At 46.5% G+C, this 25784-nt stretch overlaps 1 protein-coding gene across 1 annotated transcript; it reads right to left on the bottom strand.

Annotated features, from left to right (window-relative positions):
- Window positions 1-5615: 5615 nt before the first annotated feature.
- On the bottom strand, window positions 5616-25326 carry FECH (ferrochelatase). Its single transcript, XM_056848188.1, has 9 exons — window positions 25207-25326; window positions 23605-23753; window positions 17659-17793; window positions 16157-16263; window positions 14335-14433; window positions 10079-10186; window positions 8411-8575; window positions 7015-7074; window positions 5616-5796 (listed from the first exon to the last, which is right to left on the bottom strand). Exons 1-9 carry the CDS (start codon window positions 25302-25304, stop codon window positions 5662-5664), a joined length of 1056 nt encoding a protein of 351 aa, XP_056704166.1. The 5' UTR covers window positions 25305-25326; the 3' UTR covers window positions 5616-5661.
- Window positions 25327-25784: the final 458 nt, after the last annotated feature.

Here is a 25784-nt window from a genome sequence, read left to right as displayed (position 1 = left end):
CTTTCAGACAGGAGTAGTGAGACAACTCATAAAAGTCACCAAATATGCCAGGTTCAGTAATAAGCTTAGGAGTACTTGGTCTAACTCTGATAATGGAATATACCACTGAATGGGTAATATTAATGCAAATATTTAATTGTATTGTAAACATTTTATTCTAATTGATGTTATATGTGCAGATATATTGTTATATTTTTACCTTTTAATCAATGTTAATCCCTTTGAATATCTTAAGAGCAGATATATTGTAACCTTTTTAATCAATGTTAACTCCTTTGAATATTTGCTTGGCTGGTCAATGACCATAATAAATTGAATTGGTTATTCTGTGCTTTTCTACTCAATGGGGACCCATAGCCGCTTGTCATTCTCCCCTCCTTCATTTATTTTCACAACAACCCTGTGATGTAGGTTAAGCCAAGAGTGACTGATTGGCCCAAGGTCATCCTGCAAGCTGCCATGGTAGAGTAAGGATTAGAACCTGGGTCTCCCAGATCCCAGTCTGACACTCTAACGACTATACCATGTTGACTGTAGTCTCCCAACGAGTCAGCACAACATGGGGGGGGGGGTGTCAAGCCAGGCCCTTCCTCCCCATCATCAGTGGGAAAGCTGGTCAGGTCCAGCCCTGAGCGTTGCTTTTGGGGGGCTGGGTTAGCTTAAAAACAAAAAAAATTTAAACCAGCTCTGCTCTTGTGTTTAACAGAAGACCAACACAGAGAATTTTAGCAGGTGAAGACAAAATTGCATTCTTGGCACGAGCTTAGTATGCTTAGCATTATATAAACTGCATTAGCAGACGTGGCACTTTACTAAATTTTAAATGCATTTTTGAAAGAAGAGTTGGTTTTTATATGCCCACTTTCTCTACCACTTAAGAATCAAACCAGCTTACAATCACCCTCCCTTCCCCTCCCCACAACAGACACCCTGTGAGGTAGGTGGGGCTGAGGGAGCTCTAAGAGAGCTGTGACTAGCCCAAGGTCACCCAGCTGGCTTCATGTGGAGGAGTGGGGAATCGAACCCGGTTCTCCAGATTAGAGTCCGCCGCTGTTAGCCGCTACACCACACTGGCTCTACAGACAGAATGGAACTAATGGATGAGGAGATAACACATCACATATGAAATAATCATAAGATAAATGGACATGATGGCTAATAGACAGCCCCTATGTGCCAATTTACTGCAGATTATGAACTTCCCCAAAATGGGAACCAGTTTGGAAGTCAGAGTGGACAGACAGGCATCCACGTGGACCAGTGCTAGCAAGCTGTGTGAACTTGCTCTAGGATCCTGCATTAAGCTATGATTCTAGGTTATGGTGCCCTCAGGATGTGGTGATGGCTGCCAACTTGGAAGGCTTGAGGAAGGGATTGGACATGTTCATGGAGGAGAGGGCTATCCTTGGATATTAGTTAAAATGAATACTACTACTCTCCAGGATCAGAGGAGCATGCCTATTATATTAGGTGCTATGGGACACAGGCAGGATGGTGCTGCTGCAGTCGTCTTGTTTGGGGGCTTCCTAGAGGCACCTGGTTGGCCACTGTGTGAACAGACTGCTGGACTTGATGGGCCTGGGTCTGATCCAGCATGGCCTTTCTTATGTTCTTATGATGCATACCTATTCTCTCCAGGGTCAGAGGAGCATGCCTATTATATTAGGTGCTGTGAACACAGGCAGGACAATGCTGCTGCAGTCATCTTGTTTGTGGGCTTCCTAGAGGCACCTGGTTGGCCACTGTGTGAACAGACTGCTGAAACTTGATGGGCCTTGGTCCGATCCAGCATGGCCTTTCTTATGTTCTTATTAGGATCAGCAACTGGTAACCCCTGGGCCTAACCCAACCCTGACACAACGTTGCTTGTGTGTAAGGGTGTAAAGTGCCGTCGAGATGCAGTGGACTCATGGCAACCCCATAGGGCTTTCAAGGCAACAGACTACCAGAGGTGGTTTGCCAGTGCCTTCCTCTGCATAGTGACCCTGGTATTCCTTGGTGGTCTCCCATCGAAATACCAACCAGGGCCAACCCTTCTTATCTTCTGAGATCTGACAGGATGGGGGTAGCCGGGGCCATCCAGGCCAGGGCAAATGTTGCTTAGCCTGATGCATGCACACATCTCACAACATAAATCTTTTTAAAAGGGGCGCTCCCTCTGTGCATGATTCAGGTGGGGAAAGCTCTACCCATTTTTGTGAACTCTTGGAGAAAAAAAACACAATTATAAATCTGACGCCCACTTGGGGACACCTTCTCAAGCATTCGGAATATTTTAATTAATCCAAGCAATTAGTTAACTAAACAATCATTGCAACCCTTAGTCATTTAGCACCTTGAATGTGTGCACAAAACGCTTCCCATACAATTACTCATCTTCAGGAATGTTTACAACGAATCAGTAAGGTAGGTTGGTAGTGTCACTTCCATAGTGTACACACAGGAAAAGCAGAGACAGAGTTGTGCTTAAGGCTATCCAGCAAATCTGTGGCTGTAGTTACATTTGAACCCAGGACTCTGCAGCTCGTTCTCTCAATTTCTACCCAGCACCAATTTTGTACGTGGTAGAAGGTATACACACCTGTAGCACAGGACTGGCAGAGGTCAGTTTGGCCCTACCGCACTCTTCCAAATTTGCTCACCAAACTGAGGAGCCTCCCATGACTAGCCTAAGAATATACCCGTAACCCCCTACCCCCTTAAAAAAAAAGTTGAATATTTTATTTTCCTAAGTTAAGGATGTATCTAAATCTTCATCTGCTGACACGAGAGCCATGATAACCGCCAATCTCTCCTACGCTGACCACAATTAAAAAAAAATAATTGTAACATCTCATTTGGGAAATTTAATTGACAAGACGAATTAAATCTGGATCAATTTGCATCCAGAGAGAACCCACAAAAACCACAGTGTCTCGACAGCTGGAAAGTGCCGAGCAAATCTATAAAGCAGCTCTGAAGAAGAGCTCCACATTCTGACTCGGTCACATAGACGGAAGCCCTTGGTGAAGAACAGACTCGGGTACACGGAGAACATGCCTCGCGCGGAAACATCCGCATCCGGCAGAAGCGACGGCAGCGACAAGCCCTCTAAACTCAAAGCCAGCCCGTGTGGATCAACGGTGCTTGCTCTTTGGAAAAACAATATTCTCAACGTTCTGGGCCAGTCCTGAGTTGCATTAATGGACAGTTTCTAGAGAAATCCCCATCGAAAACTAAACTGTATATATTGTGGTTGGGTATCAACATTTACCAACCAGTTCTTCAGAGAACTGAAGAAGTGCAGAAGATCCTGACATTTACCAGTGCCTTAAAATAAATGTCCAAGCAACCCCTCTGTTTCCATCTCTCTCAATGCTGGCCATTTAATATGCCTAGAGAGTAAAATTTCAAAAAGAAGGGGGAAAAAAAGTAAAATATCAAAACCCGATATTTCTGACATCTCCCGGTAGCCCTCCTAAAATTACTAGTAAATGTCAACATTTGCCGAGTTGCTTACTCATGATAAAGAAGATTGTGTGGGTGTACATATACACTGTGATTAATGCAAGCGTTATGGAGAATGCGCGTGCACATGAATGATAGTCCACACAGGTTGCTCCCACACAGTGATGATTTTCTGCAAGACTCTTGTTGCTGCTCTGAATGCAGAGGCACCTGCAGTGGCAAAGAAGCATCCCATGGCTATTTCCCCCACACTCTCCTTGCCTCAGCTTCCTCTGCCTACCTGTGCAATCTCTCTGCTGGCACCAGCACTGACGCACATTCCCCAGCAACTGACGTCGACCACAGTGTATGCTAATGAAAAATAGCTCATGTGAACGTACGCTTGTTCACAGAAGGCCTTGTGAACTGGGTGGAGCGGACCGGCCCTTTTGCCCTTGAGGGGCTCACAGGTGGCCAGGAGTAATGAGCCAAGTGCCCCACTTGGTGTGGCAGTGCCACGAGGGTCAACCAGGTCAGACCACAGTAATGATGCCAACGCATTCCGGCTTGCCCACTGCGTGAGCCTACGCCTGTTTATCACTGCCACAGTCCTCCTGCACAGACCACTTGGCTCAGCTCCGGGGCCTGTTTTACCATTCCAATCTGCCCCCGGGAACAAACTTAAGAAACTTTCCACACATACTGGATAATCCACATTGGCAACAGCTTGCAATTGGCGTTTCCTGTTTCGCACGTGAAAATCCAGCTGCAAACGATCATGCATTGAGAGTGCATTATCCAACCGTATGCAAAAGCCGCCTTAGATTCACAGGATCGAATGCAGGTACGCTGCAAGGGTGAAATGATCCCATGCAGCAAGGAACCTGAAACTCCTCTAGAAGCTGCGAAGGCACATCAGTGTTCGGCAAATCCACCCACAAACATCAGTATCATTCAGTGTGCTTACTGTCAGCTTCATGTCCAAATTTCAAGAGGTACTCATTTCCTTTCTTTCAAGGGAAAAACAAAGAGAGAGAGAGAGAGAGAATGAAAAATCTTTCCTTCATACACCACTGAAGTCTCTGCAAAGAGACTCTGCAAAGAAAAGTATGTACTCAGCTCAAACCCAACCCCTTTCTGACTATATATTACTCTTCCTACACACTTGACACTGAGAGACACTGTCCTTCAGTGTTACTACTCTGAAGATGCCTGCCACAGTTGCTGGCGAAACGTCAGGAAAGAAAATTCCAAGACCACGGTTACACAGCCCGGATAACCTACAAGAACCAATGAACTCTGACCGTGAAAGCCTTCGACAATATTATGTAAACAAAGTTTGGGTGTAATTTGGTTATACGCAGGGCAAAGCCTTTTTGGGCCGCTGGAGAATCACTTCCATGTGAAAAAAAAAGCAACATAAAAACAAAACCAACTTCTGTTTCAAAATATATGTATATATGTATACACACACACACACACACACACACACAGACTGTTTTAAAAAAGCTAGATGTCACTTGTTCATTAAAAAAATAAACCAGTAAAGGCAGTCAGCTGATCAATGAATTAGCTACAGAGCCCCAAAAATAGGACCTCAAAAATAGTAGTATATCCTACCTGGAAGGCTTGACATAAATGTCTTTAGAAGTGCATATTAAGAGCTCTGAGAGATCTAGGTTGCAATCCTCAAGCCCAAGTGTCTGGAGCAGTCTTTCTGGACTGAACAGAACCAGGCTGGAGGACTGATCCCTCCCACAAAATCAAAATCCCCCACCCATTAATCCCCAAACAGCATCAATTAAATCAACAGAACTAAGACCCCAGCATAAGTGGTTGAGTTGACCAACCTACAACATTTCAGCTCTCGGTACGCTGAAAATGATACTGTTGGGACCAATACTGAGGGATGCTAAGAGTCCTTTTCTCACTCTGCCATGCTTAACTGTTTCTGAGGAAGACAAGTGTTCTCAGCAACCCGCAGGATGAATCCCTTGAAAGTTACTTCCCTTCCACACTAGATCCCTCAACAGAAAAGAAAATGAGCTTCAGGTTCTTCCCTCTCGCATCTCAATGTAAACCACCCCTCCGGATCAAGGGCCCCTTCACACAAGAGGCAAAAAACTGTGTGTGTGGAACGGCCCAAAAGAGGAACTGAAGAAAGAGCGCACAGGCAGGATCCTCAAAATCCTCAGAGCTTCTTCATCCCAAAGGTGTCCTCTCCATAAGCGCACGTCATTGCTCTTGACTGGTAAAGAACGATTTCGTCTCTCGGCAGATGGGATTCACACAGAGCGGGCAGCTGAGGGTGAACTGCTTGGAACAAATTTCATTCGACTGCAGATGGGAATGGACTAAGTCTGCTAGTGCCTGAAAAATGTTTAAAAAGAATTCAAGTTGTTAACCAATGCTATGTTTCCAAACTGATAAGCAAGGGCAGGTAATGTCAAGTGCGGGCTGGTAAAAAAAAAATTAAAAAAATCACAAGGCTTTGCAGAGAACTTTACCCTGGAGAGCCATGGCCAGCCTGAGTGGACAACACTGACCCTGCTCGACTGATTCAGTACAAGGAAGCTTTGTGCATTACTACTATTGTTAGGGAATTTTGTAGAGCAAGAGAAACATAAGGGGCCAATTCACACTCAAAATACAAGAAACCAGGAAGTGTTCCTGGACCGCATGATCCACTCACATGAGTTTCTAGTGCAGATTTCTACTTTTTAAAAATCAAAATGCTTCATTGGGAAGAAAAAGAAGAGTTGGTTTTTATATGCTGACTTTCTCTACCACTTAAGGGAGACTCAAACCGGCTTACAATCACCTTCCCTTCCCCTCCCAACACACACCCTGTGAGGTGGGTGGGGCTGAGAGAGCTCTAAGAGAGCTGTGACTAGCCCAAGGTCACCCAGCTGGCTTCTTGTGTAGGAGCGGGGAAACAAATCCAGTTCACCAGATTAGCCTCCGCCATTCATATGGAGGAGTGGGGAATCAAACCCGGTTCTCCGGGATCAGACTCCACCGCTCCAAACCACCGCTCTTAACCACTACCCCACACTGGAATAACTACTGGAATCCAGGTTTAATCATGTATTGTTTCGTGTGCAACACCTAATGACTCTGGATGTGGACACGCATCATGATTACCTTGGCAAATGCATGAATCTGCAACTATGTCAAGATTAACACATCTTCTTCGAAGAAAGCCTACTGATGACTACAAGCAAAAAATGGCAACTATTCTTTGATAGATATGTATGATATAACTATGTATATGAAATGAGAGTTTAGGTTTATAATTGAACAAGAGCTGAGAGGTTATTTTACAGACCTGGTTACAGTATTTCTAATTAAAAAGTTTAGCTTTATAAATAACATTATTATTTGAGGTTAAAGTACCAATGAGTGTCGAATATTTAGCTGAGTTTTGTATTTTTATAAGGTTTCATTGCGGGGTGAGAATAGACAAATTGACTATTTGGGGCACGACTACAACAAATGAAATACCAAATGTACCCCATCTATTTTTTCACTTCCTTTCTGTACCCTTGATTAGAAAATAAATAAAATCTTTAATAAAAAAATGATCACCTTGGCAAAGAGTGGATTCCCATTCAGAGATTCTGCTCGCCTGATGTTTTCAACACCACACTGGAAAAAGGAGAACAAAGGGTTAACACATGGGACCACTATATGGGACTTTGGCTAGTTTGGCAATGCAGATGGTTAGAACCGGGCTTGATCATACATCACTGAAATGGTGTATGAAGGAGCAGCATACACTGAATTATGTGGGTCCTCTCTATGGAGACGTTACTAGATTGGCAAAGGACTGGACCACAGAGTAGTGACTTTCCCCCTTCTCTCAAAACACTGGCAACAATTGTTTGTACCACCCACATTTTGCAAATGCCATCAAGCACTGGACTTTTTCATTACAGTCAATCCTTGTTATCCACAACCCATTCTGGATATTTCATCAGCAGCACCCTAGCAGACATGCAGCCTGATCCTATACAGGTTCAGAAGAAAATAATCATCAAGTTTACCAGGGTCTGCTTCTCACTACACACGCTGGGAATTGCAGCTGCACATCCCCCAACTCCACATCCTGGGATCAGAATTACCACTGGGCAGAAACTGGAAATGGTTTTGCTGTAGAGGCTGGGTTGGCAGCTCAGCGACAGAACATCTGCTTGGCATGCAGAAGGTCCCAGGTTCAATCCCCGGCATCTCCAGTTAAAAGAACCAGGTAGTAGGTAAAATGAAAGACCTCTGCCTGAGACCCTGGAGAGCAACCGCTGGTCAGAGCAGACTGTACTGACCTTGACAGACCAATAATCTGACCCCATATATGGCTGCTTAGGAAGGGCCCATGGCCCAGTGGTCGATCATCTACTTCTCATTAAAAAAGTCCCAAGTTCGATCCCTGTCGTCTCCACTTGAAAGGACCATGTAGTAGATGTTAGGGAAGACCTCAGCCTTTACTGCCTTAACAATATCAGACCATGCCTTCGGCCTTCTTGTTAGGTTGGTATAGTCAAACGCCAAAGGAACAACGTATACGCATCTGTGGAATCTGGTCTCTGGAGGACATATTTCATTATGTCTTATTGCGCCCATTGTATAGGGAGCCCAGAGCTAAATCCATCTCTTGTTGGGTCTTCCTCTTTTCCTGCTGCCTTCAACTTTTCCTAGCATGATTGTCTTTTCCAGTGACTCTTGTTTTCTCACAATATGTCCAAAGTACAACAGCCTCAGCTTTACCTTATATCCTGTAACTAATTTTTAATCAGTGTTCTTAGAATTTTGTAAATACTTTAGGATTCTTTGTAACGGCCTATGGCTACACAAATAAACTCACTTGACTTGATAGGGAAGACCTCAGCCTGAGACCCTGGAGAGCTGCTACCTCTCAGAGAAGACAAGATTGACCTGCAGAGATCAACAGTCTGACTCAGCATAAGGCAATTCCGTGTGTTTTTACCTCATGGGCTAGCTTCTGCGAGTACTCGATGTCCAGTTCGTAGAGCGTTTCGATGTGGTCACTGGTAAACGCTATCGGAACCAACAAAATGTTCCTCTTTCCCCTTTGGCAGAGTCCTTTGATGGCCTCGTCCGTCTGAGGACCAAGCCAGGGCATGGGACCCACCTAAGACAAAGCAAAAGCAAGACAGCCTGCGTTAACCCCTCTTTATTCAGCTCCGTTCACACACCTGCCATTTCACAAGAGGAAGTTAAGCCTTTAGGAGGTGGACAGGCAAGAAAGAGGGCTGAAGTAAGAAGGAAAAGGAAATAGGCACTGTTGTACCATGAAGTAGGGAGGGACCATGGCTCAGTGGTAGAACATCTGCTTGGCATGCAGAAGGCCCCAGGTTCAATCCCCGGCATCTCCAGTTAAAGGGACTAGGCAAGTAGGTGATGTGAAAGACCTCTGCCTGAGACCCTGGAGAGCCGCTGCAGTCTGAGTAGACAATACTGACTTTGATGGACCGAGAGTCTGGTTCAGAATAAGGCAGCTTCGTGTGTTCAAGTTCTTCTGCACCAGCCCTGCTGAAACTAACAGAGGCAGTACACCAGAACAGCTCCAATTCCAACTGGAGGCAGTGAGCTACCTCTGAAAGCATCACAGGTCAAAAGCTTCCTTCCTACTGGAAGTCAGCACATCGGGTATTAGCAGTCCAGTATCACCTTCTTCCTAAGGCGTCATGTTTCCTCACACAGAGTGCTTTGGACATGATCAAGACCCTCCCCCCCCCCACATCATGAAGTGGTATTGTCCTGATAGAAGTGTACCCAGCGTGGTGTAGTGGTTAAGAGTGGGGGTTTGGAGTGGTGGACTTTAATCCGGAGAACCGGGTTCAATTCCTCTCTCCTCCACGAGTGGCGGACGCTAATCTGGTGATCTGGGTTGGTTTCCCCACTCCTACACATGAAACCAGATGGGTGACCTTGGGCTAGTCACAGCTCTCTTAGAGCTCTCTCAGCCCCACCTACCTCACAGGGTGTCTGTTTAGGGGAAGGGAAGGTGATTGTAAGCAGGTTTGATTCTCCCTTAAGTGGTAGAGAAAGTCAGCATATAAAAACCAACTCTTCTTCTTCTACCCCTTGGGCTTTTCTGAATGTTTCACTTGACCCTTAGAATTTCACGGCATCAGGGCAGAGGCCATTTAATTTCTGCACAACATAGAGCTCTGAGCACACGTTTCACAAAGACAGGAGACAGGGTCAAACGGCAATCAAACACCGAACATTTCTGATTTAGAGAGCTGTAGAACAGGGGTACCCAGCTTGCTGGGGGTAAAGGGAAGATGACTGGGGAAGGCACTGGCAAACCACCCCATAAACAAAGTCTGCCTAGTAAAAGTCGGGATGTGACGTCACCCCATGGGTCAGTAAAGATCCGGTGCTTGCACAGGGGACTACCTTTACCTTTTTAGAACAGGGGTACCGAACTCAATTGTTATGAGGGCCGGATATGACATAAATGTCACTTGGTTGGGCCGGGCCGGGCCATGCCTCACCAGCCCAGTTCGAGAGTGGGGGGGGGAGGTGGCTGCCTCGTGGGCCGGATAAGAGCTCTCAAGGGACCGGATTCGGCCCACGGGCCTTATGTTTGACTCCCCAGCTGCAGAAGCTTCCTCGCATCACATACCTTGGACTGCCACACGAGTCTGTAAGGATTGGAATAGCGGAGCTTCTCCATGACCCTCTGGACAGTAGCTCCCACCTCTTGGGGGTAGGGATCGCCTCGATTAACTACCTGCAGCAAAAAAGGAAAAGCTTCAGCTCTTTAAGAGATTCCTTTGGGATTCACTTTTGGGACATGAAGATGTTTCCAACTCGACCAGACACCTTCAATCAGCACCCCCTCCAGGACAGCACTTGCATGACGAAGAATTTTCCCGTACTTCTCTGTTCACACAAGATGCAGTGTGTTCCCATGAGACAGGGTTCCCCTCTGGAGAGCCAGCGTGGTGTAGTGGTTAAGAATGGTGGTTTGGAGCGGTGGAGTCTGATCAGGAGAACCGGGTTTGATTCCCCACTCCTCATGAGCTGCAGACTCTAATCTGGTGAACTGGATTTGTTTCCCCACTCCTACACATGAAGCCAGCTGGGTGACCTTGGTCTAGTAGTCACACTGTCTCAGCCCCACCCGCCTCACAGGGTGTCTGTTGTGGGGAGGGGAAGGTAATTGTAAACTGGTTTGATTCTCCCTTAAGTGGTAGAGAAAGTCGGCATATAAAAACCAACTCTTTTTCTTCTTCTCTTTATTTTTGGTCACTCAGATAGAGATGCCCTTCCTAGAATTGGGCCACAATGGGAAACAAGATGCTGAATTAAGACAGTTTGTTGACCTGTTTGTGGGACAAAGTTGACCTCAGAGATGAGAAAGAGAGACAGACTGAAGGAACCAGGAGTAGGGATGCTCCAGGAATTTTAAAAGGGGCCATTCTACATTTATTTATAAAGGAGGGCTACTTGATCATTATTTTATTTACATTAGAAAAGAGCAAGAGTCCAGCAGCACCTTAAAGACTAACAACATTTCACTAACAAAAAAGGGACATTTTGTTAGTCTTTAAAGTGCTACTGGACTTTTCTACTGCTAATGACAGACTAACACGGCTACCCGTCATGACTTATTTACATTGTAAGCCACCTTAAATAAATAAATACATTAAAAAACCAACTGAAGAATATATGATATAGATCATGGCAGCGTGGTATAGTGGTTAAGAGCAGTGGTTTGGAGTGGTGGACTCTGATCTGGAGAACCGGGTTTGATTCCCCACTCCTCCACATGAGCGGTGGAGGCTAATCTGGTGAACTGGATTTGTTTCCCCTCTCCTATACACGAAGACAGCTGGGTGACCTTGGGCTAGTCACAGCTCTCTTAGAGCTCTCTCAGCTCCACCTACCTCTGTTGTGGGGAGGGGAAGGGAAGGTGATTGTAAGCCGGTTTGAGTCTCCCTTAAGTGGTAAAGAAAGTTGGCATATAAAAACCAACTCTTCTTTTTTTTCTACATCTTTGCTTGGCCGCAAGAACTCCTTCAGAAAAGTTACAAGATACACCTCAACTGGAATATCAAGAACTGATTATAGTATTCTGGCATTTTATTTTTAGGCACCTTTCTAACCTCAACCCGACAGAAGAATAAGGAGTTGGTTTTTATATGCCGACTTTCTCTATCGCTTAAGGGAGACTCACACCGGCTTACAATCACCTTCCCTTCCCCTCCCCACAACAGACATCCTGTGAGGTTGGTGGGGCTGAGACAGCTGTGACTAGACCAAGGTCACCCAGCTGGCTTCACATGGAGGAGTGGGGAAACCAACCCAGTTCACCAGATCAGAGTTCACCGCTCCAAACCACCGCTCTTAACCACTACACCATGCTGGCTTTCCTCAATAAACCTATTCCCCAAACTTGAGGCTCACCAAGCACAATAAGATACAGAACCCAAAACTATTATTTACCTAAACTTTTACCCAAAGGGATTCTATCTTTTAACATAAGATCATAAGAAAGTCCATGCTGGATCAGACCAAGGCACATCAAGTCCAGCAGTTAAATCAAATCAAATTTATTAATAAGGTCGACTGACCAATCACGTGCCAACACATCAAAATTTCCAGACTCAATAGTTTTGTCCCGAAGAATCACAGACTGCCTGTACAAATAATGGTGTAAGATCAATAAAAACAACCCCTCAATAAAATTATCACCTTAAAATTGATAAAATTGTAAAATATTCTAACAATCATTCTCTAATAGAGTTTTAATAGCAACAGCGCAGAACTTGGCAGTTTGGAGCATGAGCTGAGGGTCTTCTCCTAACAGCAGCTTCATTGCCAAAAGCTCAACTGACTCTTCAGGGAATTTACCAGGCAGGGGGGAAATAAGCTTTATTGTGCTGTAGCTATATTTATGCCACTTGTCTTGCTACCAATAACCACGAGATGGCACCACATCCCTGAGAATAGCAAAATTTTGGCTTTATTTGAGACAGGAAATTGGAAAGGGGAAAAGGAACATAAAAACAGGATTCAGAGGCTGCAGATTCTATTGGCAGATAAAGCAAGACTAGTTGGGTGAAGGATTTTTTAAAACGAGATTCAAAAATTCTTAATAGAGTCTGCTTCCAAGAGAGTAGTTAGGATTCCGAATCCACCCTAATGATCGTTCCCAGGACCCCAAATCCTGCCCCGCAAACATAAGGAGAGGCCCAAGCAGACCTTTGCCATTGCTGTGGTGGGAGAGTCACCACGGCGGGCACGTCCCATCACAACCACGCTGTTCAAGTTAACCCCTTCCTTACTTCACAGGTACGTTCCTCCTCCCCTTTTTACGTCCGGCCAGAAAGGCTGACAGATCGCTCTCTTCTTGAGGCAAAACTGCCAGCCTGTGCAGGCAGCGCTAAAGGTTCTTGTTCAACTCCTAGAAAGGACTGTTTGGCATACGTTCTGCTGACCCAGACCAAAGAAGAGCCTTTTTCTTAGCTTGTATGAATGCCTTTCCATCGAAGGTCTTCCTAGGAAGATTCAATCACATTCCGCATCAGGAGAGACTCTGCCCCAGTGGTTCAGGATCCCCAGACTCACTTATGCGTATTATGTTGGCATGTCGCCTGGGTGAGGGCCTTCGTAATGACTGTCTGTTAGATTTGCTTGATACTGATTTAGTGAATAATAAAAGCCGAACGTTAACTGCTCTACTCTCCGATGTCAAGCCTGAAACAACTGCCTCGGCTGCAAAGATTTTGGTAATGTTACTGAGACGGGGATCTTGGAAGCCTGCCTAATATTTCAAGTTGCTGCTGTGATGTGGTTTCTAGAGATTGGTCAATGATCTTGATTATCATTGCTTATTATATCACAGTCTGGTTGGATGGTTAGATTATTTTAATCCTTTATTTTAACCTTTTGTTTAATCCCAAAATATGGTACATTTTATATACTTTATACTCAATTGTATTGTATACGCTGTAGGGGCCCTGGTTTTGTTCATCAGGGATTTCTGTGATCTGTTTTCGATCGTGAGAATCTGTATGAGCTGTCTTTTGTACTATGCCTATTAAAGGTTATTGAATTGAATTGCATACATTCTGAATAGGGGCAGGGCTGAGGCCCAGGAAATCCCGTGAGCTATCTAAAGCTTTGTTTGCAGCCTTTTACAAGCTGTAGCCATTTCCCAAATATTCAGAGAGCATACCCAATTTAAAGCCACCTCCATCCCCTTAGTGCCAGTGTGGTGTAGTGGTTAAGAGCAGTGGACTCTAATCTGGAGAAACGGGTTTGAGTCTCCACTCCTCCACATGAGCAGCGGAGGTTAATCTGGTGAACTGAATTGGTTTCCCCACTCCTACACATGAAGCCTGCTGGGTGACCTTGGGCTAGTCACGGTTCTCTCTGAACTCTCAGCCCCAGCTACCTCACAAGGTATCTGTTGTGGGGAGAGGAAGGAGACTGTAAGCAGGTTTAATTATCCTTAAAAGAGAAAATTAGCATATAAAAACCAACTCTTCTTCTTCTTCTAATACATTTCCATTTATTTATTTATATTCTGTTTTCTCTCCAATTAGGGCTCAAAGGGGCTGAGAACATTGTTCTCCCTCCTCCATTTTGGAATAACAATCCTATGAGGTAGGCCAGGCTGAGAGTTTGTGATGGGCCCAAGGTCACCCAGTGAGCGTCCATGGCAGCAGTGGGGATCTGAATTCAGGTCTCTCAAGGTTGCTTGATCCTCTACACCATGCTGGCCTTTTTGCATGGTGGTCGACCCACTGAGGAATGGGTCCAACTTGTGCAGCGCCTCTCCCCCCACCCCCAATGCCAACGAGGCTGGAAATAAGGTCATCTTCTTCTTAAGATCCAGCCCCTTTCCCAAACAGCTTTTTTGTTACTCACAGACAAGGGTAGGGAGTGCGCCGAGAAAAGTATAACGACATCTTTCCTCTTGTCGGGTGGGAATAAGTCCAGCTCCTTCTGGATGTGGTCTGAAAAACACTGAAGACAAGAATAGAAAGAAGTCACGCGTTGCAAGTCCAGTGCCAACTCCTCTAATCACAAGAACGATTTGCTCAAACACAGCCCAAGTGCTGAAGACAAAATACTTTGCGTTTGTTTGTTTTTGGCCCCATTACCTTTACAACATGCAGCCCTTAGGGTCAGGGCAAGATGCCTTTACCAGCCAGTTTGGGATGGGGTTGCAGCCCAGAGGCAGAGCCTCTGCTTTGCATGTGGAAGGTCCTAGGTTCAATCCCCGGTACCTCCAGCTAAAAGGATCACAGAATCATAGAGTTGGAAGGGACCACCAGGGTCATCTAGTCCAACCCCCTGCACAATGTAGGAAATTCACAACTACCTCCCCCCACACACACTCCCAGTGAACCCCCACTCCATGTCCAGAAGATGGACAAGATGCCCTCCCTCTCGTGATCTGCTTAAGGTCATAGAAACAGCATTGCTGACAGATGGCTATGTAACCTCTTCTTAAAAACCTCCAGGGAAGGAGAGCTTACCACCTCCCGAGGAAGCCTGTTCCACTGAGGAACCGCTCTAACTGTTAGAAAATTCTTCCTAATGTCTAGACAGAAACTCCTCTGATTTAATTTAGTTGGTTCTTGTCCGAGCGACCAAAACAACTCGGCACCATCTTCGGTTCAAAGTACCAGGTGGTAGGTGATGAGAAAGGCCTTGGCTGGATACCCTGGAGAGCCACTGCCAGTCAGAGTAGACAATGCTGACCTTGATAGGCCAACGGTTAGACTCAGTATAAGGCAGCTTCACGCGTGGCTCTCTACATTGGGCTGCCCCTGGAAGACAACCAGGAAACCACAACTGGTCCAGAATGTAGCAGTTCAATTGTTGTCAGGGGCTGGGAACACACATTGTGTGTTAAGTGCCGTCAAGTCGCTTCCGACTCATGGCGAACCTATGAATGAAAGTCCTCCAAAACATCCTATTTTTGACAGCCTTGCTCATTACCCATTCTGAAACATCAGCTGCCAGTCTGTTTCTGAGTTCAATCCAAGGTGTTGGTTTTGATCTTTAAAGCCCTTCACTATCTCGAACCCACGTATCTGAAGGACCGTGCCCTTCCATATTCCCCTGTGTGCCAACTACGGTCGTCAGGCAGCCATCTGTTGGCGATCCCACCACTTAGGGTGGTCCACCTGGCATCGACCAGAGCCTGGGCCTTTTCCACTGTCGCTCCATGAAATGGGCTCCCTGAAGAGGTGAGGGGGGAGGCTCTCCTTGGAGATCGTCAGGAAGCACTGTAAGGACTGCTTGTTTGCCAGGGCTTCTGAGGGGGTTTGAACAGCAGGCATCGTTTAAGGGGGGAGGGAGAGATTTGGGGGGTTGTTGCTTCATTCTGGTTTAACTGAGTCATGGCTCAGTGACAGAGCATCTGCGTGGCATGCAGAAGGTCCCAGGTTCAATCCCTGGCATTTCCAGTTAAAGGGACCAGGCAAGTAAGTGATGTGAAAGACCCCTGCCTGAAACCCTGGAGAGCCGCTGCCGGCCTGAGTAGACAATACTGACTTTGATGGACCAAGGGTCTGGTTCAGTATAAGGCAGCTTTGTGTGCTCATGCATTCAAATGTTTTTAACTATTATGGTAAGTTGCTTTGAACCACGAGGAAAGGTGGGATATGAATGAATAAACAGTGTGTGTAACTCTCCTAGCTTTGCTTCTTGCCACCACCCCCTTTCCCAAATGCCATACCTGGATGAGAAGGGGATGCGTTGGCCACCGGTCAATCGTGCTCCACTTCATCTTTGGCTTAGTCCCTTTGGCGTTATAGTGGCGGTAGATGGCATTTAAACTGCTGCCTGAAATGCACAACAAATCATGAATGTTGGCAGGCAGCTCAGGGTGCAGAATAACAGCTGCCGTGTGTTAGGATACAAAGGGCAGGCTATTAAAAAATAGTTTTTATATGAAATTCTGTTTTCCCTGCTATATCCACCTCTTTGCATCTAAGGGTACACTTAAGCTCTGCAGTTCTGTTTTCCTCAAGGGGGGCAGCAATTTCAATCGAGGAGGCCAGAATGATAGAAGAGAGGTTCTTTAGAAGAGAGCCAGCATGGTGTTGTGGCTAAGAACGGTGGTTTGGAGCAGTGGAGTCTGATCTGGAGAACTAAGTTTGATTCCCCACTCTTCCACATGAGCGGAGGCTAGTCTGGTGAACTGGATTTGTTTCCCCACTCCTACACATGAAGCCAGCTGGGTGTGACCTTGGGCTAGTCACCGTTCTATTAAGAGCTCTCTCAGCCCCACCTACCTCACAGGGTGTCTGTTGTGAGGAGGGGAGGGGAAGGTGATTGTAAGCCGGTTTGATTCTCCCTTAAGTGGTAGAGAAAGTTGGCATATAAAAACCAACTCTTCTTCTTCTTCAACTCTTTCTGTTCACACCTTTCCCCCATAACCAACCTCCCCATTGTCTTTTACAAAACCTTCTGGGTGCTTATTCCCCCAGGGTGGCTACAAGCAGCTTAGAGAAAGGAAATTTCCCTCCTTTTCCAACAACCCTTGACTTTCTCCCTTCAAATGGCAGCCCAAACATTTGCATTCATCTTCCCTGACCTTTAGAAAAGAACAGAACAACATGTAATGTGCCACTTTGCCACAGCTTACTGTATTCTCTGCGGGTCCTCCTTAGTGCACGTGGCTCCTCTTTTAAAAGTAGCAACAAATTATGTGACAGGCTGCAGGACCAGAAATGCAAAGGAGAATCCTGATATGCCAAGAATGACCCACAGGGGTTTCGGCACACCAAATCTACCTCTTACCAAACAGTGGATGTATATGTGGCACACCGATCTTCCATATTCAGTGGCAGTATACCAGATGCTTGGAACCACAAAATCCCTGCTTGGAAGCTTCTCCAGGTGCCTTCACTAGCTACTGCTTGAGAACAGATGGGCCTTTGGCTTGTTTTAGCAGATGAGAATTACATTGCTAAATACCACTTCAACTGAGAACACAAGATGGTTCCAAGAACAACTAGTTTAAACACTACTGCAAGTTACACGCTGCTTCCTAAGTCCTGTTCTCTGTGTCCCCACCTTTCGAGGTGAGGTGGGTGGTGACTACAGACAGGGCATTTCCGGTGGTGGCACCTTGCCTTTGGTTAGCACTCCTCTTTGAGGCCCAGCGTGGTGTAGTGATTAAGAGTGGTGGTTAGGAGTGGTGGACTCTAATCTGGAGAACAGGCGCAAACTCACCTGTGGTCGAGCAGCTGAACTGTGGATACTGGGTGAAAGCAATGGCCCTCTCGATGCCCTCTTCCTCCATCCGCTCAATCGCTTCTTCTGTCAGAGGGTGGACGTAACGGAAACCGATATAGTACTTGTGAGGAGCTGGGAAGAGAAGACAACAGGTGACCTTATTGCCTGGGTACCAGGGAAGAAATCTCTCCTGTTGTTGAGCATTTCCTAAATTCAGTGCTCCAAGCAAGCCCAGTTTCAGGTTTTTGTGGGCCCAGGGGAACAGTATAACCCGCCCCCCTCTTTGGTGCTGCCCTTTCCTCTTCTAGTCACACCTCCACATTAGCCCCTCACCTTTGGCTCCGCCCTTTCTCTAACCACACCCCTTCCTTTTGGCCTTTACCCTTCAGCTACGCCTTTCCAAACTGGTACAGAGGAAGGCAATGAAGATGGGGCGGGGATGTCTTTAAAATAAGTCCTACATGGTGAGGTTAAAGAATTGGGAATATTTCGCATTTAAAAGAACGGGGAACGTTTAGTGGTTAAACCTAAGATTCATGCTGTTTTCAGAGATTTAAGTTCTAGTTTAGGAGCTAAACCCCGAATAGTAAGAATTCTAGCATCTCACGGAGCAGCTCCTTCCTGCTTCTTTAAGCACCTGAAGACGTGCCCTTCTCTAAGGGCCGATTTGCACATGTACCCATTGTGCTTGAGCTTGAATTGTGACACCTGATTTTTAAAAAATTTGGGGTGACTGTTTTACACACTGCTAAGGCTTTATGTATGGTAAGAGCCCCGTGGCGCAGAGTGGTAAGCTGCAGTAGTGCAGTCCAAGCTCTGCTCACGACCTGAGTTCGATCCCGACGGAAGTCGGTTTCAGGTAGTCGGCTCAAGGTTGACTCAGCCTTCCATCCTTCCGAGGTCGGTAAAATGAGTACCCAGCTTGCTGGGGGTAAAGGGAAGATGACTGGGGAAGGCACTGGCAAACCACCCCGTAAACAAAGTCTGCCTAGGAAATGTCGGGATGTGACGTCACCCCATGGGTCAGGAATGACCCGGTGCTTGCACAGGGGGCCTTTACCTTTTTAAGGCTTTATGTGAGGGTGGGTTTATCAAATGACAGCTGAGCATGCAGGAGCAATCTAATAGTTTTTTTTTGCCATCAAGTCACCACTGACCTATGGTAACCCTGTAAGGTTTTCAAGGCAAAAGACATCTGGAGGTAGTTTGCCATTGCCTGCTTCTGTGTCACGCCCCTGGTATTCCTTGGAAGTCTCCCATCTAAATACTCGCCAGGGTTGAGGCTGAGAGGGTGTGACTGGCCCAAGGTCAAGCAAGTTTCCATGGTGCGAGTGGGGATCCGAACCTGGGTGTCCCAGATCCTAGTCCAACACGTTAACCACTACACTGGCTGTCTAACAGCTTATACAAGTGACCTTTTTTTCTGGGCCACATGGGGGCACCATTTCCTTTTTGATGCAGAAATGCCAGCCCATAACTACAATACTCTGTAAAGAAAGGTAAGGGAGAAGAGGAGGAGGTAGCCTGATAGGAGGAGAAAGGGGAAATGGTTTGCTCCCAGAAGAGGTGCAAGAAAAGTATGTGTAGCACATGCCTCATAGCAAACAGAATGGGGAGGGAAGAAGAATCCAAGGATACGTTGGGAGGGGACATGATACATTCAGGACCGAAGTTAAATGGGCCTCGGTCTGAGAGACAGTGTGGTGTAGTGGTTAAGAGAGGTAGTTTGGAGCGGTGGACTCTGATCTGGAGAACCGGGTTTGATTCCCCACCTCCTCCACATGAGCGGCGGATGCTAATCTGGTGAACTGGGTTGCTTTCCCCACTCCTACACACGAAGCCAGCTGGGTGGCCTTGGGCTAGTCACACACTCTCAGCCCCACCTACCTCAGAGGGTGTCTGTTGTGGGGAGGGCAAGGTTAGGTGATTGTAAACCGGTTTGATTCTCCCTTAAGTGGTAGAGAAAGTCGGCATATAAAAACCAACTCATCCTCTTCTTCTTCATCAACGCCTGAACGGGAGAGGGCCGGGGGCCCCTGCATAGTCCACTCTGAATTGCAAAGCCAAAAAGGAGGAAGGCAAATGCAATTTATTTATTTATTTGGATGTTTATACCCTGCGTTTCTCCCCAAAAGGAAACTAAAGCAGGTTACAATATTGCTTTCCACAACCACCAACCTATGTGGTAAGCTAAGCTGACAGTGTGTAACTAGCCCAGGGTCACCTAGCAATTTTTCATGGCAGAGCGGGGATTTGAACCTGGGTCTCCCAGACCCTAGCCTCACACTACTCCATGTTAGTTCTTTATTTTAAAAAATAGCAGAAAGGACCTGGAAACAGTAAGGCATTGGTTTGATTATTTATAGAGCTAGTCTAGAGCTGAAGTCCCCACACTGCCATGAAGTTCACTGGGTAATTTTGGGCGAGTTACACTCTCTCCACCTGATCTACCTCACAGGTCTAGTGTGAGTGAGGATAAGATATAGAAGAGAAGGGCCATGAATTCTGTCCTGCGCCCCTCAGTGGCAGGACAGGATACAAATCAGGGGTGTCAAACATAAGGCCCACAGACCAGATCTGGTCCCTTGAGAGCTCTGATCCGGCTCGCGAGCCAGCCACCCCCCCCCCCCACTCTTGATCTGGGCTGGCAAGGGATGGCCCGGCTCGACCAAGTGACAATAATGTCATATCCCGCCCTCGTAACAATTGATTTTGACACCCCAATACAAATGGATACCCAGATACTGGGGGCATGGTCCAGCCAACATTAGCTTTAATATCTGCAATGGTGGGGTACCACTAAGAGCATGTTTACTCTTCCCGCTAAAATAAATCCCATTAATTCCTTGGCTCCCTCCTTTCACACTAACTATATTTCCTGTGAAACATGTGCTGTTGCAAACGCCATCTCTCGGCCGCCCCCATCTTGTATTTTCCTACCAATTTATCTGTATGCAACCCTCATAGAGGCAGCACAGACAGCCTTAGCAAATACAAAGGGAGCCGGAGTTAACATGCAAAAGCTGTCCAAATAGATAACACAACGGGCGACTTTTTCTTGGGAAACCACATTGTAAAATACGAGGGAGTGACGAGGCCTGACAGGAGCAGATAACGCTCCTTAAACCATTAACTTGATGCTCCCGAGAACCCAACCCGTTTTTTCTTTTCTTTTAAAGCTACCAACTTGCATGCCATGCCAAGAGGCACCGGGAGACTATCCTTCAGGTCTACAGCTCTCAAACCATGACAGGCTTCATCGAGAAATCATGCCTAGCCAAGATTTATTTATTTATGCCTTTCACATGAACACATGAAGCTGCCTTACACTGAACCAGACCCTCAGTCCATCGAATTCAGCATTGTCTACTCAGACCGGCAGCGGCTCTCCAGGGTCTCAGGCGGAGGTCTTTCACATCACCTTTTTGCCTCGTCCCTTTAACTGGAGATGCTGGGGAGTGAACCTGGGACCTTCTGCATGCCAAGCAGATGCTCTACCACTGAGCCACGGCCCCTCCCTTGGATAGCCCAGGCTAGCCTGATCTTGTCAGACCTCAGAAGCTAAACAGGGTCAACCCTGGCGGGTATTTGGATGGGAGACCTCTGAGGAATACCAGGGATGTGATGCGGAAGCAGGCGATGGCAAACCACCTCCATCTAAATGTCTCTTGCCTTGAAAACCCTACAGGGTTGCCGTACGTCAGATGCGACTTGACGGCAAAAAAACACCTGGTTTTCTGCATAAAGGACTCAAGGTGAGTTATCTAGAGCCAAACCAAAGAAGGAAGTGGACAAAGGCCAGGCAGCGTTCCTGTTTTTTGTGGACAAAAAAAAAATGCAAGTTGGTGAGCAAGAGCAAATTCACGTGTGCATAAAAACACACATGGTACAGTCTTCACAGGATTGGGGGGAGTAGAACTGCTTGGCATAATGCTCTTTCTTGTCAGAAACTCTCCATACACCAAAGACTAGTGCGTCGGGAGGAAAGTTTCTAGTTTACCCTTCCCTTTCAAGTATTAGTATTTACCAGGTGGGCGATACCACATTTTTTTCCTGCATATTCACATAAACTCTGACGTACACCCCATTCAGAAGTGACTCCAAGTAGCTCCCCTCTCCCCCGTGAACATCTGTCACTTGCACCTTCCTTATCTTCTGGCCTATATCTAGAGGAGGAACCTCCCAAGCCCTGGGTGGGACCAAAGAGTTTTTCTGCTTAACGGAACTGGGGGAGGGGGAATCACCAGGCAGCAGAACATTAAAAAGTTAACACTAAGGGCTGTTTCACATGTTGCAGGAATAACAGGGAATCCGGAAGGTTCTCAGTATAAAGGCACATTCCTGTTTTAATACCCATCTATATTTTGGGGGCAGAAGTATTCTGCATGGACACAACACAGTTCACCATGTATATTTTTCGGGAAACAACAAACGACAGTCGCGCCACATTTCCCTGGGTAAAGGTAAAGATAGTCATTCCTGACCCATGGGGTGACGTCACATCCCGACATTTACTAGGCAGACTATGTTTACAAGGTGGTTTGCCATTGCCTTCCCCAGTAGTCTACACTTTACCCCCAAGCAAGCTGGGTGCTCATTTCACCGACCTCGGAAGGATGGAAAGCTGAGTCAACCTCGAGCCGGCTACTTGAACCCGACTTCCGACAGGATCGAACTCAGATCGTGAGCAGAGCTTCGACTGCAGTACTGCAGCTTAACACTCTGCTCCACGGGGCTCTTGGTACGTTTCCCTAACAGATCAGAATATTCCAGCCATCTCAAAAAAATAATAATCCCAAGAATGACCCACAAGGGTTTCAGCACATCAAATCTACCTCTTATCAAACAATGAATGTATATGTGGCACCCTGATCTTCCATATTCAGTGGCAGTCTACTAGATATTTGGGACAGCCAATGGAACTGGCGTTTCCCACCAGCTCTGCTTGGAAGCTTTCCTGGGTGCCTCCACTAGCTGCCACTGGAGAACAGATGGACCTTTGGGCTTGCTTACATTCAGTGAGCCAGTCTTACATTCTTCAAATACCACGTCAATCTTTTACCAGTTAAGGTTCCATGCCAGTGGTGAGGCCTGAGCTTATGTGTCACAACTTCAAATGTGGAGCACTCCGGCTTTTGAGGCCCTTCCATGCTGACTCAGCTCCTAGTTTCCCTTTGGAACGAGCCCTTCCAAGTGATCTGAGATCCAAGTGATCTGAGATCAGCCAAGGATTGCGCGGGACGTGGAATTGCCAATTGCTGAATTGCATCCTAGAGCACCAGAGAAAAACCACCTTGCAACAATCAAAGGTCCTACCATTGGCTGAGCCGTAGATACAAACTTCAATTTAAAAAAAAACAATGACCAGGGTTTTTTTTGTAAACAGCCCACTGTTCACCAAGGAAGATGGTGAGATCATGTGTTCATGGTTCATAGGATCCAACCCATGAGATCTCGGTTCAGAGGACCTTGAAGAAGTAGCATGCTATACAAATATTGCTACATTTACAGATAATTAAATCTGTACCTCAGAGAGGGGCTGTGGCTCACTAGTAGAGCATCTGCTTGGCATGCAGAAGGTCCCAGGTTCAATCCCTGGAATTTCTGGTTAAAGGGACTAGGCAAGTCGGTGATGTGAAAGACCTGTACCTGAGACCCTGGAGAGCCGCTGCCGGTCTGAGTAGACAATACTGATTTCGATGGACCAAGCGTCTGATTCAGTATAAAGAAGCGTCACGTGTTCACCCTTTCTCCCTGGTATCTGGAGAAGGGAGCTGTGACTCATGAAAGCTCATACCTTGCCAGAAATTTTGTTAGTCTTTAAGGTGCTACTGGACTCTTGAGTGACCTACGTGGTTCCAAGTTCCTTGAGTGACCTACGTGCTCAGAGTAACCTATGTGGTTCCAAGTTAAAAAAACAAGCATGGCAGAGGCCTTAAATACCAGAGTGAGGAGCCATTTCATCCAGCAGTTTCACCATGGCCTCTCCTTGCGTCTCCGTCCACTTCTTGATAGGCGATCCTCCCCCAATTTGACTGTATTGTTCCTGGATTTTCGGAGTGCGCCGCTTCGCAATGAAGGGTCCAAGCTTACTGAAAACACGCAGAGATGTCAGTTAGCAACATCGCCACGGGCCAGCACCATCTTAAAAGCTTAGAAACAGGGTCTTGTTTAAAATCGAGCCCTCAAGTGCTACACGAGCATCATCAGCATAGGCCCAGAGAACAAGCAGTGTGTCCACTCAGCGATGCGCACACAGCAGCCAAGGACTCCACATGAGAACAATGCCGGATTCGTACAATACCACACAAGTAAGTTCTCCTTGGTCACCTGCATTATGTTTACCACTTGGCCTGTCCAAACACTGTAGGACTCCCAACACCATATGGTGGGTCCGGCAGAAAATTTCCACTACGCGAAGGGGGCAGAGCTATTTTCACTGATCCCCTCCTCCTTCTGCAGATCTCTCACCTTTCCCTCATGTGGTTCCCGGAATCCCTGTACCCCAGGAGAAGTATTTTGGGGATTGTTTGGACTCTGGAGGGGTGTAAGGGGTGGAGGCAATAGTTTTGTTGACAGAAATTCCTTCCATCAATGGAGATTTACTGGAGGAGCCAAGCCATAGATTGGTGTGGAGTAGAAGATGTGAGATGTTACATTTTCAAAGCATAACCTTTTAATAAATGTAGAACTAGACAAGGGGGAGAAAGAAACCATGACTTCACACTTCTGTGGATGATGTCCCACTGAAATCACAGTTAGAATAACTTTGGAAGTTTACCCAGTAGCGTCTGATAGGAGGAAGAAGCTAAGACTTGGAGGTAAAAATATGTGATTCTTGTGCATGAATTTCCTGGTTCAAACCCTGGCTGAAGATCAGCTGGTGAAATGTTCTCATGATATTCTCACTAGAATAACATCATTGAGCTATAAGGTCTTCAACAGGGCTTTGAGGACCCAAAGTGCTGGGGACTAAATTTGGAAACCTCATGTGCACTGAGCGGGGGGGACGGGGGACACACATATTTACTGGGAGCAAAAGCTTCCCCTTTCTTTCAGTTTGGTTTCAATTTAGGCCGTTTACTACATGTTGATACAGACACACCTGGACTTCACCAGTGAAGACTGCAGCTGGGAGATAGTATGTCTGAAAGTGCCGTATATCACACACACACAAATCTACATACAGGAAAGTAACACGTCAAGGAGAAGGTGAAATTAGAGCTCCTTCCCAATATCTAATTTTGCACAGAAATTAATTCAATCATGCAATTCCTGCCCAAGTAGTACAGAGTCCAGGAACAGTTTCGTCATATAATTCTGCAGTTTGCATAAACTCGGTCTTACTTAAACTGAGTCTTACTTGGTTTTCAAGAGATACAATTGCAGGAGAGGCGAGCAGACAATTGAAGCAATTCCCAGGCAGAAAAGGGGCTAAAGCTATCCTTTTAAAAACAAATCTGAAACAACTGCTTTTAAACCTGGGGCAGTTTGAAGCGACTTGTTTCTGCTCACCCAAGAAAATGCCCCAACAAAGTGTCTTACTTTTGGACTGGAAGCGTCATGAGGTCCCTGTCGAGAAACAGCCGAAGGAGGAAATCGTGGACTTCTCCCAGAGTCTCTGGGCCCCCCATGTTCAACATCAAGATCCCCGTTTTTTGTTTCCTGTGGAAAGCGACGAATAAACGTTTTAACGTACAGTGACGCAGGATAAGAGGGACGAACTCTCAGCTGGTGAAAGATCCTTCAGCTGATCTGTGGTCTTTATTGACCACAGGAATGAATACAGGGGTGGACACACCGCAGAGGAATAAAGTGGGGGGGGGGAACTGGGAACGGCCCTCTTTCACTCCTAGAAGCTCTGGATAAGCTAACATGGAACATGTGTCACATGAAGCTGCCTTATACTGAATCAGACCCTTGATTCATCAAAGTCAGTATTGTCTGCTCAGACCGGCAGCGGCTCTCCAGGGTCTCGGGCAGGGGTCTTTCACATCACCTCCCTGCCTGGTCCCTTTAACTGGAGATGCTGGGGATTGAACCTGGGACCGTCTGCATGCCAAGCAGATGCTCTGCCACTGAGCCACAGCCCCTCCTCATGAGAAAGAGGCATCAAGGTTCAC

This window comes from Euleptes europaea, chromosome 4 (genome assembly GCF_029931775.1).
Source record: "Euleptes europaea isolate rEulEur1 chromosome 4, rEulEur1.hap1, whole genome shotgun sequence".
In the NCBI taxonomy this organism is placed as follows: Eukaryota; Metazoa; Chordata; class Lepidosauria; order Squamata; family Sphaerodactylidae; genus Euleptes; species Euleptes europaea.
Note: the sequence above shows the minus strand (reverse complement) of the source record. Positions and strands in the feature narration are given on the sequence as shown.

Bases quoted from the DNA above. Each gene is read 5' to 3' on its own strand.
- FECH (XM_056848188.1), bottom strand. From the start codon at position 25,304: ATGTTGAACATGGGGGGCCCAGAGACTCTGGGAGAAGTCCACGATTTC. The intron at 10,187-14,334 runs GTGAGTAACAAA...TTTTTGCTGCAG, and splicing joins CGCACTCCCTACCCTTGTCT to GTAGTTAATCGAGGCGATCC. The intron at 7,075-8,410 runs GTAAAAACACAC...TCCTTTTTCCAG, and splicing joins CGCAGAAGCTAGCCCATGAG to TGTGGTGTTGAAAACATCAG.